Source organism: Saccopteryx bilineata, chromosome 1 (assembly GCF_036850765.1).
Source record: "Saccopteryx bilineata isolate mSacBil1 chromosome 1, mSacBil1_pri_phased_curated, whole genome shotgun sequence".
In the NCBI taxonomy this organism is placed as follows: domain Eukaryota; kingdom Metazoa; phylum Chordata; class Mammalia; order Chiroptera; family Emballonuridae; genus Saccopteryx; species Saccopteryx bilineata.
This window is the reverse complement of record NC_089490.1, coordinates 222,128,084-222,143,110: the sequence shown is the minus strand read 5'-3', so window position 1 is coordinate 222,143,110 and position 15,027 is coordinate 222,128,084. Positions and strand designations below refer to the sequence as shown.

At 41.2% G+C, this 15,027-nt stretch overlaps 1 protein-coding gene across 3 annotated transcripts in view; it reads left to right on the top strand.

Moving 5' to 3' along the window:
* PLD5 (phospholipase D family member 5) overlaps positions 1-15,027 on the top strand; it is a 287,657-nt gene that overhangs the window by 154,739 nt on the left and 117,891 nt on the right. For all 3 annotated transcript variants that reach the window (XM_066236396.1, XM_066236384.1, XM_066236406.1), the window contains exon 3: positions 7,407-7,575. In XM_066236396.1, coding sequence (XP_066092493.1) covers positions 7,407-7,575 — 169 coding nt within the window. The remainder of the gene's footprint in view (positions 1-7,406; positions 7,576-15,027) is intronic.

Here is a 15,027-nt window from a genome sequence, read left to right as displayed (position 1 = left end):
GGTATGCAGATATGATCATGTCTGCAGAGTACTTAGCACATGGGCATACTCAGAAAGTGGTAGCTATTACTGTCATCATCATAATTATCACCACCATCTTTGCTATTTTTCAATGTATGGGTATATTAGAGAAAAAGGAAATAATCTTTCTCTCCTATGTGTCTCCTTTACTGCTCATACAGAACACTTTTGACACTTTCGGTCACCGAATGTGTGGAGGTTTTCCCACACCAAGCAGTTTCTTGCAGTGCCAGTTGGGTGTCTTACAATTGAACTCAGTTCTGATACTGTCTCTATGGAGATAGCCTCAGACCCTGCAGGTTCTTTAACCTCAGTCCCATGAAACTGTTCCCCCTACTTCAGATGCCAATTGCAAGTAATAGGTCCCCAGGGTACCCACAATTTCTTCCCTGTTTGGCTACATATTGGACATTCCCATAATCTACTCCCTCTTGAATTAGTTTACTTGCTAGAGCAGCTCACAGAACTCAGGAAATACTATATTTACTGGTTGATTAAAGGACATGAAAAAGGATACATGAGCAGCCAGATGGAGTGATTCATAGGGTCTGAGAGGGTCCTAAATACAAGAGCCTTTGTCCCTGCAGAGTTGAGTTGGGTCACATTGCCGGTATCTGGATGTGTCCACCCACCTGGAAGCTCTCTGAACACCATACTATTGAAATTTCTATGGAGGCTTCATTACATAGACATGATTGACCATTAACTTCGTGGTTAGCCCTTCTTCCTTCTCAAGACAATGGGGTGGGTGCTGAAAATTCTAAGCTTCTAATCATGGTTTGGTCTTCCTGGTGACCAACCCTCATGTAGGAGCAATCCAGGAGCCCAATCAGGGTCACCTCATTAAAACAAAACATACTCCTACCACACAGGAAGTTACAAGGATTTCAGGAGCCCTGGGTCAGGAATCAGGGACAGTGAACAATATATATTTTTCTATTATTTCACAGTGGATATGCGGATATTATTACTCATTTTTTTAAGTTGAGCAGTAGTGTTATCTTGACAATGATCGGTTATACAAACCAGAAATTTGTTCATTTCTAAATGGTGCTGCCGTTTGCTAAATAGTTAAAACATAAGAGGATTTGGCTTAATATCTGTGTTCAGACCATATGCACCGTTAGCACCTGGGGTCTCCCTTTTAGTGACATTTGAACTCCCTTACCAGCAATGCAGAAGCCATTGACCGAGACTTTGCCCTCTAACTGATAATGAGAAACGAGCACATGACAGCTCAGCCCAGAAGCCACATTCCTTAAATCCCGGATTCCTCCTCTGAGTAGCTTAATGTAATTTTTTTTATCAAAAATTAATGAGAAACGCATTTCCTGACTTGGGAGTGGGTGTGTACGTTCATGTAAAGGGTTTAAGGGGATGGGTTAAACTTTGTGTGAACTTCCTGTTTCTAGTCTGTATCTTAAAAAATTATCTGTGTGCATAAATATGTGGGTGTTTTAACAAACTTATATTCCCCTTGGTATATGATTGGGCTTTTCTGTTTGTTGCATGGTGGGTGAGTTTGTTTGTTTGGGGAACATTGTTGAATTTTAATTTTGTATGTTCTGCTCTTTGACTTAACGAGGAACAAATACTTATTTGTGCAGGCCAATAGGAATAGGTTATACAAAATCACACTGGTTTACAGACCACTACTTCTTGTTTTCAGAACAGTTTCAGAATGAGGCTTCTGGTCCCTGCCAGAATGTGCCAGTTGCAGCCAAAGGATGTTCCTTCCATATAAACCATGAAGAATTCCTTGAATATGAGCTTTGTAGGCTGAGGTGTAGTTCAGGATAGTGGTATCTGTCTGGCCCATGATAAGACTAAATGCCACATTTGTGCAATGGGAACAAATCTCAAGCCCAACTCTCAGGTGTAAAAGAAATCCCATTTATGTCATTAAGTCAGATTCCAGATCGTCACTGCCAATTTCTTGGCTGGCAGAAATTTAGTCTCAGCGCTGACTGCCAGAGGCTGTACAAATTTCCCGGAGTCTTTGCCAACAGTAGATCATCTGGAGGCCTGTGGCAATGCATGGTGTCCTCGCTGGTTACCTAGAATCCATCAGCACAGTGTAATGTCCCTTCTGTTTCCGGGACCTATAAAGGTGGAATCCCAGGACCTAAGGTCCAGCCTCCCCAGGTGTAATACAGGACCTCTGACCTCTGGGAGCTGGCCATCTTCCTGGCAGGCCAGATGGTGGGTCCCGGGCTACTTACAAGACTTTCTACCCTCTCTAGTCATGGGACTCTCTCCTCTATACCTTGGTGCTTCTCAGAGTCACTCCTCTATCCCTTCAACTGGGGACATACAGTAACATCTCTTCAACAGTGTATGGTTTTGGCTAACATAATAGAGACAGGGAAGTAGCCTCTGGACAGCCTCTGCTTTTGACCTTGAACTAAACCTCCCCTGAGGTCCAGAGGAATCAATGAAGGAAATCCATGTCTAAAGAAATTACCCTGCATGTTTTGAAAGGTCCAAACATAGAAACAAGGTAAGTTAATGAATGGGTATGCAGGAAATAGCTTAGCTGCAGGAAAGAGTAACCAGTAGCAGTAGCTGACTATGGGGGTGGAGTCCTCCTTTTTATTTTTATTTTATTTTTAAAATATTTTGGTTTGAGAGAGAGAAAGAGAGGGGAGAGAGAGAGAAAAAAAAAAACCCCATTGATTTGTTCCACTTATTTATGCATTCAGTGGTTGATTCTTATATGTGCCCTTACCAGGGATTGAACTTGCTACTTTGGCATATCTGAATGGCACTCTAAGCAACTGAGCTACCTAGCCAGGGACCAGAGTCTTATTTTTATACTGGGAATTATCCATATTGTTTGATGTATTCATGGAATATATACATATCATGCTTTTTTAAAATATGAAGACGTGTCCTTGAGTCTTAAAAATTAGATTAGTAGGATTAAGTCACCATTATCTTTCAGCCAGACCCTAAACTCTTGTAGTGGTCTTCTAATCAGCCTCTTACTATGACTCTTGTCCCCCTGCCACTGTCTCCTCGCAAAAGTTATTGTTCCTCTCCCTTTAGTATCTCAACTCAGAAGAAGCATAAAGTATATCCGGACTGTGAAAAGACACATTGAGAAAAAACTATTTTAAACCTCTGGAAACAGCATGTTGTCCTGCCAGATGATACTGACAGCCCATGGTACACTTGAAGTATAGCAACCAGAATTGTCCCTTGTGCTAAGTGGCTACACTTGGAGGCCAACGGGAGAGACTTCTTGATTCAAGACTGTGATTAATGATGACTGTGCTCCAAATGGGCCACTTAGTTGGCATTTTGTCTGCTTTCCAATAATCATTCTTTGCTTATTGAAGTAATGTGAGCTGTAGACAACTTTCCTAAATAGGAAGCCATGGTGTTCCTGTGAGAAGTCCTTCCCGTTTGTCTGCTTTCTTTCAAGGTCTGGAGGAGTCTCAGTGAGGCAGAAAATTTACCCAGAACAAGCTGTTGGGCTTTTCAGTGGCCACCAGGCAGCTTGTCATTTAGCTGGTGTCAGTGGGGTGCACATCAATGTGACAGCCCATGGTGAGCAAAAAGGAATCTGTTGAGCAATGAGATTTATTAATGTGGTTTCAAAGCCTGAGGATTGTTGAGATTCAAGATAGAAGAGGAAGGAAAGGAAAAAAAAATTACATATAATCTCTTTCTCATGGTACAACAGGGCAAAGCTTAGTGGCTGTGTGGTTACTAGGTAAGATCTAGTATTAAGGATTCTATTGTCTCTTCTGTCTTTTTCTTGTCTTTATGTTGGAAACAAGTACTAGAAATAATTGTTGGTGAGTCTTCAGTTGCTCAAAATTTCACTATGCTGTCAATGAAAGACACAACTTGAATCCATAAGGTGTTTGAGTGAAGAACTTCTTTTCAAGTAAATTCAGCAATAAATCCTGAACTCTACTCAGTTGGCTTTCCCTGGATAGCCCCGAAGTCTGGGACATCAGGCACCCCAGGGGCAGCTCTTAGCTTACATGGTTTGAAAGTTTTCCAAGGAACATAAATGCATATAATGAATATAAACAGCTGGAATTCTATTTTAAAATCTAGTAACAATGTAAAATGCTTTTTCTCATATTTATTCCATATCAGCTCCTTGGACTCATCATTCAGATAGATCATTTGTAGTTTATCTTAAAGTACTATGAAAGAGTTTTTCTGTATTGTGTCTCTGTAAGCCCTCTGGTTATTAAGCATCAGAAATAGCGCTATAGCCTCTGGGCATAGAGTTCTCTCCTTGATCGTGTGCTGGCATTCCAGGGATTTTCCCAAATGTGAATTTTAATGAAGTCTGCCTAATCGTTTCCTTGCTTGAGAAATAAGCATAGAGCAGGGGCTGTTCTCACATGGAAATGAGCCCTGCATGGATGCTAATTAGATCTGCCCCTGAAGGGAAATGGGCTGTTGGTTGTTAAAGGAAATAAAATGACAGCTCAAAGAAAGAAGTCCAGTCATTTCAAAGCTGAGTTTTAGAGGCTTTTTCTAGTGAGGTGTATAGGATACAAGCACTGTGTCACAGAATGAGCAAAATTTCCAGGTCATTCCAGAGGGAGAAAGTGAGCAGGATCATTGTCCTGGGTATTCGTTACCCAAACATAAATGTTTAGTCCCTAAAATAAGACCTCTGTTTTTATTTTTAGTATAAATTTATAATTTAGTTGATATTTAGTAAAAAACAAATAATGAACTTGGTCTTCCTTGGCTCCCAGGGAATTTCACTGTCCTTCTCTAACAATCTTTCTAATATTTTATTCTGTCTTCTCGCCTGTCCCTTTCTCCACCAATGGAAAGAGATTAGATGTTTCCTGATCTTGGCCTTGACTCAATTCTCTTCTCTTGAAAATCTCTTGCCCTAGCCAGTTGGCTCAGCGGTAGAGCGTCGGCCTGGTGTGTGGAAGTCCCAGATTCGATTCCCAGCCAGGACACACAGGAGAAGTGCCCATCTGTTTCTCCACCCCTTCCCCTCTCCTTTCTCTCTGTCTCTCTCTTCCCCTCTGGCAGCCAAGGCTCCATTGGAGCAAAGTTGGCCCAGGTGCTGAGGATGGCTCCATGGCCTCCACCTCAGGTGCTAGAAAGGCTCCAGCCACAACAAAGAAACACCGCTTCAGATAGCAGAGCATCACCCCCTGGTGGACATGCCGGGTGGATCCTGGTAGGGCGCATGTGGGAGACTGACTGCCTCCCTGCTTCTAACTTTGGAAAAATAAAAATAATAATAAAAGAAAATAAAAAAAAGAAAACCTCTCTCGGTGATCTTACCCACTTCTAAAGCTTCAATAAGGGAGAAAAATTGTATAAGAATGTGTCTAGCTCCTATTAACATAGAAAATTGGACTTCAGATGGGGATAGAATTATAATATTCAACTTTGACCTCTATTGCCTTCAAAGATTTTGAAGCAGATTAAAAAAAGCAACCTCTTGCCACCTTTTTAACCCTGTCTCCCTTTAGCAATCTCAATACTGTATTTTCCTGGACCTCTCTAGTCTTCCTGCTTCTCTAATGATCCCTTTGAAGTTTCTTATCTGTTTCACACTCTACCAACCAGGACAATACAGGCATTCTCCTCACCTTAGATTTTGGGATAGTTTTATTTTGTTGTTGTTGTTTTTTTCATTTCTTCCCTTTGATAATCTTTCCCAATCGCCAGTGTGCTTCCTTTCCCATATTCCTTGTCAATTTTTTTTAATTTTTTTATTTATTTATTCATTTTTAGAGAGGAGAGAGACAGAGAGGGAGAGAGAGGAGAGAGAGAGACAGAGAGAGAGAAGGGGGAAGGAGCTGGAAGCATCAACTCCCATATGTGCCTTGACCAGGCAAGCCCAGGGTTTCGAACCAACAACCTCAGCATTTCCAGGTCGATGCTTTATCCACTGTGCCACCACAGGTCAGGCTCCTTGTCAATTTTAATGGACTTCACTCCTTCACTCCCAGTTATTCAGATTTTAATAATACTCAGCAGATATTCTTTGGATATTTATTGTGCCCTGAGCAATATGTTAGTCCCTCCTATTTGAATCATTAAGTATGAAACTGTTTTTTTCACTAGACTCTGAATTCCAGAGGACTAAGGAGGGTTGTCAGTCATTTCTGTGTTCCATGCAATGAGCTGCCTGTTCTGAGTGTGTATGGTTCAACAAATGTTAAATTCAACCATTGTTGTTGTTGGTGGGGTGATTGGACTCCAAAATTATGATGGTCTCTGGGTCACATGCCAAACCCCATTCTGGCTATGACAGTCATCGAGGACACAAGGACATTTTGCTAAGAGTGTTTGGGTTTTTTTTTTCTAAAACTGGCAAAATGGAACAAATCTCATTAAGAGAAAGAGTTCTTACGAAGCACTAGATTTCATGTGTAGGAACCTAAAATTCATTCTATTAAGTATTCCTTGTGCCCTAATCATGTATCCAGCATTGAGGACACATACCTGTTAATCAAACAGTTCTCTGTGCTAGAAGTACTTACAGGTGTCTTTATAAGAGGTTGGAGTTTCCCATTGAGAGTTTAAGAGAATTCACTTATCTTAAACTGGAAAAAATTGTCCATTTCTTTATTAAAATATCATGTGCCACCTGGCTGAGTCAGAAGTAAAAACCATACAACTTTAGTTGCAATACCACAGAGCTCTAGGTACTGTGAATATATTGTCAATATATAAGGAAGTATTAAAAAAACATTTATTAGGATATTGCTGATGGTAGCTTATATAGGGCTTGATGATTACTGTCATTTTATATATTCCTTATCTCCATCTTTAATAAAACCCTGAACAGGCAAGCTTTAACATTTCCTTCGAAGTATCATTTTATGCTCTAGGCTTGGAAACAATAGAGGTGTTAAGTAAAAGTCATAACATCCATTGTTTTCATTTTCTAATAGTGATAAAAATAATACTATTTTAGCTTATACACTGGTTCTAATATATGCCACACATTGCACTAGAAATGGGAAATGCATAACTTAATTTATATCTTGAGTAGCTTCCAGAAGTAGTATCTTATATAAGAGTTGATTGCTATTGGGGGAAAATATATATATTATTAGAGGGATATGCTTGTGTTGGAAACTCTGAATTTTTTTTTCAAGGTTAGTTTGAAACTAGACATTAGGAATATATACCATGATTTTATGAAATATAAATGCTACCTGAGAAAAAAAGACCTTAAACTCTTAAAGCACAGTGGAATAGCATAGGGAAAATGTTTAAGAGGACTTTGGTGGAAACTGTAAATGATGAGAAATGTAGACATTCAAAAAGAGTGAAGAGAATTTTTTTCCGATGTTTCTACATGCATGTACAAAGATCTATGGCTTCAAATTTGACTAGATTTTTTTTGTTTGTTTTTTAAAATCTTTTCTAAGAATTGCCCTGGTGGAAAATATTCCTGAAGGCCTTAACTATTCAGAAAGTGCACCATTTCACTTATCACTTTTCCAAGGCTGGATGAATTTACTCAACATGGCCCAAAAGTCTGTTGACATAGTGTCTTCCCATTGGGATCTCAACCACAGCCATCCATCAGCATGTCAGGTAAGGTGCATCCTCTATGTGTGTGATGATTTTACTTATGTGCATTTTATACTCCTTAATATCTTCTTGCCTCCACTTCTCAAGTTTGAGCTCATTTTTTTTTAGTCCACCATTAACCATAGTACCTATACATATTATATATGTCCTGTTGTTAATCATATGTCGCTTGGCTCCTTCTAGAATGTCTGGCTTTCAAGGGCAACATCACATTTCATGTTTGCCTACCATAGGTTTTCTACATGGCATTGCTGTCTTGGGCAACTTCAGGGGGCACCATTTACATCATGGTACCTGTTGATGGCATGCCCTAGAATTCTTCTCTGCACTACATGCATGTTTACAGTTCTAATTCTGTAACTGCTTGCTGAGGCATTTGGTTGGTTAATTGGTGTCATAATTTGCCTTTAGGGCCCAGAGCCACCTTTTTTTTACTAGTAGAATCAAACTTTCCAGTATAGTTGTATATTCTTTATCTTTAATTTTATTTAATTTTTCATTTTCAGTTGACACAATATTATTTTAGTTGCATGTGAACAACATAGTGATTGGACATTAATATAACTTAGGAAGTGATCACACCATTAGGTCTAGTGTCTACCTGCATAGTTATTGCATTATTATTGACTATATTTTCTAGGCTGTACAGGCAGCTGATACCTCTTAATTAGTTGTAGATTCTTAATTTTGTCATATTTGGCAAATAGAAAAAGAAAGATACTAATTTTAATTACAAGAACAACCTTTAGACAACTGATTAAATGCTCTCTGAATGATATGTCCTGGAGACAAGAAGATTATTCTGGTTGTCTTTAGTGTGTTCCCTTTAATATTGCTATGATCACGGTAGCACTGAGCTATCCAAGCTATTCTATCCACATAGATGACCTCTACGCATCAAGGGTGAAATGTTTTGTCTCTTTGTTCACAAATGTGCTGACATAAGTCTATCCAGGCTCATCCAATTTTATTGCATTTTACTTTACGGTGCTTTACAGATGTTACACTTTTTTTTTTTTTTTACAAATTGAAGGCAAGACCCTCCACCAACAAGATTAGGACTTGCTTTATTGTGATGCTCACTTTATTGCAGTGGTCTGGAACCAAACCTGCAATATCTCCAAGGTATTGCAATGAGGGAATTATTTCTGTAATAATTCTTTCATTGGCGCCTTGAAATGTTATTCAACTATACTACTTTAAAGTAAAATGATATCAGAAAGTAGACAAAAACAAACAAAAAGCACAAAGACTATACTAAAGAAATGAATAAATTTACTACAGATTTTCCTTGATTTACGATGGGATTATGTTCCAAAAAACTCATCACAGATTGAAAATATTGTATATTGAAAATGCATATAATACATATAACCTACCAAACATCATAGTTCACCTAGCCTACCTTAAACAGGTGAAGAACACTTACATAGCTTACAGTCAGACAGAATCATCTAATAATCTATGTTAGATTCTAACACAAAACCTATTTGAGCCTGACCAGGCTGTGATGCAATGGATGGAACCTCAGAATGGGATGTGGAGGAACCAGGTTCGAGACCCCGAGGTCACCAGCTTGAGTATGGGCTCATCTGGTCTGAGTAAAGCTCACCAGCTTGGACCCAAGTTTGCTGGCTTGAGCAAGGGGTTACTCGGTCTGCTGAAGGCCCATGGTCAAGGTACATATGAGAAAGCAATCAATGAATAACTAAAGTGTCGCAATTAAAAACTGATGATTGATGCTTCTCATCTCTCTCCATTCCTGTCTGTCTGTCCCTGTCTATCCCTCTCTCTGACTCTCTCTGTAAAAAAAACCCAAAAAACAAAACAAAAAAAAAACCCAAAACAAAAAAAAAAAAACCCTATTTGATAACAAAGTATTGAATATCTCATACAATTTACTGAATACTATACTGACAGTGAAAAACAGAATAGTTGTATGGGTATCACTTTCATACTTTTGTAAAGTAAAAAAATCCTAAATTGAACCATCATTGTCGGGTCCATCTGTAATTGTGTTCTGCACTTTTTTACATCTGCTGTTTAAGCAGGTATTTCAAGTATTTATTGCTGTATATATTATCCTAAAACTTAGTGATTTAAAAAATAACAATCACTGCCTGGATGGTGGTGGCACACTGGATAGAGCATTGTTCTGAGATGCTGAGGTCCTTGGTTTGAAATCTGGAGGTTGCCAGCTTGAGTGTGGGCTCATCTGACTTGAGCTCAGGTTAGCCAGCTTGAGCACGGGAGCATCAACATGATCCCAGCATCTCTGGCTTGAGCCCAGAGGTCAATGGCATGAGCATGGGGTCACTGGCTCACTGGAGCCTCCCAGTCAAGGCACATAAGAGAAGCAATTAATAAACAACTAAAGTAGCACAACTACGATTTGATGCTTCTCATTTCTCTCCCTACCTCTCTCTCTCACACACAAAAAAGAAAAAGTAACAATAACTTCTTTGTTCATGATTCTGGGCAGGGTTTGGCAGAAAGAACTTGCTTCTGATCCACAGCATGTTGGCTGAGGTGGCCTGCCTGGGACTGGAGAATCCAAGATGATTGTCGTCGCTTACCCAGCATCTTACCTGGGGTGCCTGGGATGTCTGGGGGCTGGCTGGACCACTGTCTCTGTATGTGTCTCCCTCATTCAGGAAACTATCCTGAAATTCTTTATACACAGTGGGGCAAAGTGTGTTTACATTTTTGAGTATATGAAACACAGAGTTTATTCTTCTATTACTGTTTATTAATCATAGTATTATTTTCCATACTAACAACTATAAACCTACTTTTACCCCACCCTGTATAGTGGTTATATCTTTCTTGTTTTTTGTTTTTTTTTTACAGGGACAGAGAGAGAGAGAGAGAGTCAGATAGAGGGATAGATAGGGACAGACAGACAGGAATGGAGAGAGATGAGAAGCATCAATCATTAGTTTTTTGATCCGACACCTTAGTTGTTCATTGATTGCTTTCTCATATGTGCCTTGACCACAGGCCTTCAGCAGACCAAGTAACCCCTTGCTCAGGCCAGCGATCTTGGGTCCAAGCTGTTGAGCTTTTTGCTCATACCAGATGAGTCTACGCTCAAGCTGGCGACCTCAGGGTCTCAAACCTGGGTCCTCCACCTCCCAGTCCAACACTCTATCCACTGCACCACCGCCTGGTCAGGCTAGTGGTTATATCTTAAAGGGACAAATCAGAAACTGTGAGGCTTCATAAAACCTACACTCTGGAATCCCAGGTGCTTCCACCTTGTTCTGTTGGTCAAAGCGAGTCACACATCCAAGATAGGAATGAGGAGAATTGTTGGCAGGGATCTTTGGAAATTCTATACTGACGCCCACTGTGGCCACAGCAATCCATGTCTTTTCCACATACAGAAGGTACTCCCCCCCCACCCCCACCCCCACCCCACAAACTTTCTTTTACCAGGTTAGGAATGTTTTCTGCCTTTGTTTTTTCAAATAGGTTTTTGATTTCTTTTTTTTTTTTTGTATTTTTCTGAAGCTGGAAACGGGGAGAGACAGACTCCCGCATGCGCCCGACCGGGATCCACCCGGCACGCCCGCCAGGGGCGAAGCTCTGCCCACCAGGGGGCGATGCTCTGCCCCTCCGGGGCGTCGCTCTGCCGCGACCAGAGCCACTCTAGGGCCTGGGGCAGAGGCCAAGGAGCCATCCCCAGCGCCCGGGCCATCTTTGCTCCAATGGAGCCTTGGCTGCGGGAGGGGAAGAGAGAGACAGAGAGGAAGGAGGGGGGGTGGAGAAGCAAATGAGGAAGGAGGGGGGGGTGGAGAAGCAAATGGGTGCTTCTCCTATGTGCCCTGGCCCGGAATCGAACCCGGGTCCCCCGCACGCCAGGCCGACGCTCTACTGCTGAGCCAACCGGCCAGGGCCGGTTTTTGATTTCTTGCTATCACTCTTCTTCCGGCACCCCCATGATGCAAATGTTGGTACACCCAAAACTACCCTGGAGGCTCCCTAAACTATCCTCATTTTGGGAGGTTCTTTTTTCTTTTTACTGTTCTGATTGGGTGTTTTTTGCTTCCATATGTTCCAAATTGCTGATTTGATTCTCGGCTTGATGAACTCTACTGTTGATTTCCTGTAAATTATTCGTTTCAGTTAGTGTACCCTTCATCTCTGACTGGGTTTTTTTGTTTGTTTGTTTCTATGTCCATTTTTGTGCTTATTACTTCTTTGTTGAAGTTCTCCCTCAGTTCCTTGAGCAACTTAATAATCATTGTTTTGAACTCTGTATCTAGTAGTTTGATTGTCTCCATGTTCTTTTTCTGGAGATTTCTTTTGTTCTTTAGGAGACGTTTCTTTGTCTCCACTTCTGGTTATTTCCTCATGTTTGTTTCTAAGTATTAGGTAGAGCTGCTGCATCTCCCAGACTTGGTAGAGTGGCCTGTATTGTAGGTGGCCGGTAGGGCCCAGCCTCCCCAGTCACACAAGCTGGACACTCCCTGTGCGTACCTGTGTGAGCTGTGTGCACTGTCCTGTTGTTAGTCAAGCTTGATTGCTGTTGGTGAGACATTTTATCCTTTGTTTTAATGTTGATCTGAAGGCTTGCATGCATGTCTAATATTATAGTATGGCAAACTTGTAACTATTCTACATATTCCTGGGCTCTAGCGTTCCTGTCCTATTAACTCTTATAGCTTTGTTGTCCAGACATGGCCAGGGATAGGAGGGATTACTTGTGGATTTGGAACAGACTTCTCTTCGGCCTTCTCATCTCCAGAATAAATATTATTTCAGTCACACTGGTGCAGTGTCAGCATGAAAATTACATAACCTTATAGAAACAGTGTCCCTTTCTTTCAAAATAGCATCTCTTCCCTGCTCTACAAAACCAACCATCAGCAAATGCTTATAAATCAGCATTCTCCCATGAAATGTGGTTACGGAATCGTTTTCAATGCCTTTATTGAACAAATATTTATGAAGGCATTGAGCTGTTGCTGGTGCCACAGAATCAAATTAGCATGGTCCCTCCTCACTTCTGTATAGAGGGTAGTGTGTGTGGGGGGGTGCAGCCAGCAGACTGGCAGGCTGAGTGTGGTCTCTGGCTTGACTGGTCAGCTGAGCTCCCTGCTGTGAATCCCATCCTCTCCTGGCACTGTTCTTTCCTGGTACATTTCTGCAGCTTCTCCAGGCTTCCCTTTCCCCATCTGTTGAGCGATCCTAATTATGTTCTTACTTGCTTTCCAGTATATTTCCAAGGGAAATCATCATTCTGATATAAACTCATAAGTGCTATGATTAGCAGAAGTTTAACCTCCTTAATGCCTTTTTAAATCCAATCATATAGACATGAATAAATCATGAACCTAGACAGTCTTCCCAGTTCCTGGGATTAAATAATGACTTTTCTTTAAAGTTGTTTACTTCTTTTTTTATATAATTTTATTTAGTTAGTTAGTTTTAAGTTTTTTAAAGCGACAGAGAGAGAGTCAGATAGAGAGATAGATAGGGACAGACAGACAGGAATGGAGAGAGATGAGAAGCATCAATCATCAGTTTTTCGTTGCGACACCATAGTTATTCATTGATTGCTTTCTCATATGTGCCATGACCATGGGCCTTCAGCAGACCAAGCAACCCCCCCCCCCCCTGCTTAAGCCAGCGACCTTGGGTCCATGCTAGTGAGCTTTTTGCTCAAGCCAGATGAGCCCACGCTCAAGCTGGCAACCCCGGGGTCTCGAACCTGGGTCCTTCCGCATCCCAGTCCGACGCTCTATCCACTGCGCCACCGCCTGGTCAGGCTAAAGTTGTTTACTTCTACAGTTATTTTCTCTCCAGATTTGCATCCCTGTATTTTCTGTTTCCCTAAAGTCAATTTATGTTTTGGGAACTTTCTTTTAAAAAGAATAGGTTGGATTCTTTTTTCTCATTATAAAAGTAATAGCTTCTCACAATGGAAAAATTTAGAAACTACAGAGAAAAGGGAGAGAAACAAAATCATCTGTGTAACCATCAACAAAAAAATGTATTACTAGCTTAATAGTTTATGCAGAATTGCATACATATGCTTATAGAGTATAAGGAAAGGCATATCTTAATTTTGAACTTAACATTATATCATAAGCACATTTCTGTATTATGAGAAACACTGGTAAATATTATTTTAAACTGGCTGCGTAATATGCAATATAGTGGATACACCAGATTAATGTTCTCTTTTATTGAACATTTAAGCTATTTCTTGTTGTTGTTGTTCTGTTTCTAAATAAATTCTGCTGCAGTAAGTATCTCTGTGCAAAGCATTGTTTTCTTTTGGCTGAATTACGAGGGGTTAATCCTTAGAAGTAGAGGATTAGGAGTCTAGGCTGCTTTCTTAAGACATTGGGACTTTTATGAAGAATGTCTAGCACCCTCATAGTTGCTCTGTGGAGAAGCTGGGACCATTGGGAGTAAGGACTTGAAGGAATTCTGCCTCTATTCTGTGAGGGGTCCTGTGCCCACTGGAAACAAGTAACTATGGAAGAGTTGAGTGTTTTTCTCACTCCTGTGCCCCAGTGACATCCTTTCCTCTGCAGCAGGAGTACTGACTGGCTGAGCCATCCACTCGCTTCCAGAGCCTGCTGAGTGGCGCAGCCAAGGTCACATTGCTGGCCTCCCCTTTGCAGTCAGGATAAATGCTGGAGGGGCCCCAATGCTACTTTTTAGCCACTGTGGGAAGCCAGCGGCTGAGGTTCTGTTACAAACACGCTGCTCCCAATAGGAATTCCTTGGTGTCTCCTGGCTCATTACTGTTATGATGAGTTTATCCATCTCTCTTCACCTGTGCCTGACAGGGATGGCTATGGTCATACCTATGGGGTACATGATTATGATTACCATCATTAGGCAAGGTCTTGATGATTAACTGTTGAAAGTAATTAAATCCCTTCACAGGATGGAACCTGGCAGCCTGCACGCCCACAGAGCAGACACTCGCTGCTGGCATCCAGCAAGCGTGCTTGTTGCTCACTGCCCCCAACGTGGGTATTCCCTGCTAAGTTCCTGAGCTGGGATTGGTCCATGAGCTCAGGACATGTGTGAACTGGTTCATGGCCACCATCTTTTGGCTTCAGATAAGAAATTCCATATTTCACAGGTCTGTCTCCGAGAGCTGCTGGGACTCTGGCCACCATCCCCCAACTCCATGGTCTCTCTCAAGCCCTAGCCTGCCCATCAAGTTCATTGCTCTGCTATCTCATAAATCCCTGAGATCCTTCCGTTTATCGGCTTGCCATTGACGTACTCTCAGGCCACATTTCACACCAAACCATGCGCCAAACTTGTGATGACTCTCTCAGCCTCCAGTCTTGCCCTGTATAGTTTATTCTCCAATTTTGAGGCAGAGGGTTTTATTTATTTATTATTTCCAGAACAAAAATTCGATGATGTTCTTCCCTCTGTAAAATCCTATGGAGGTTCACAGTGCTTTCCTGAGGTCCGAAG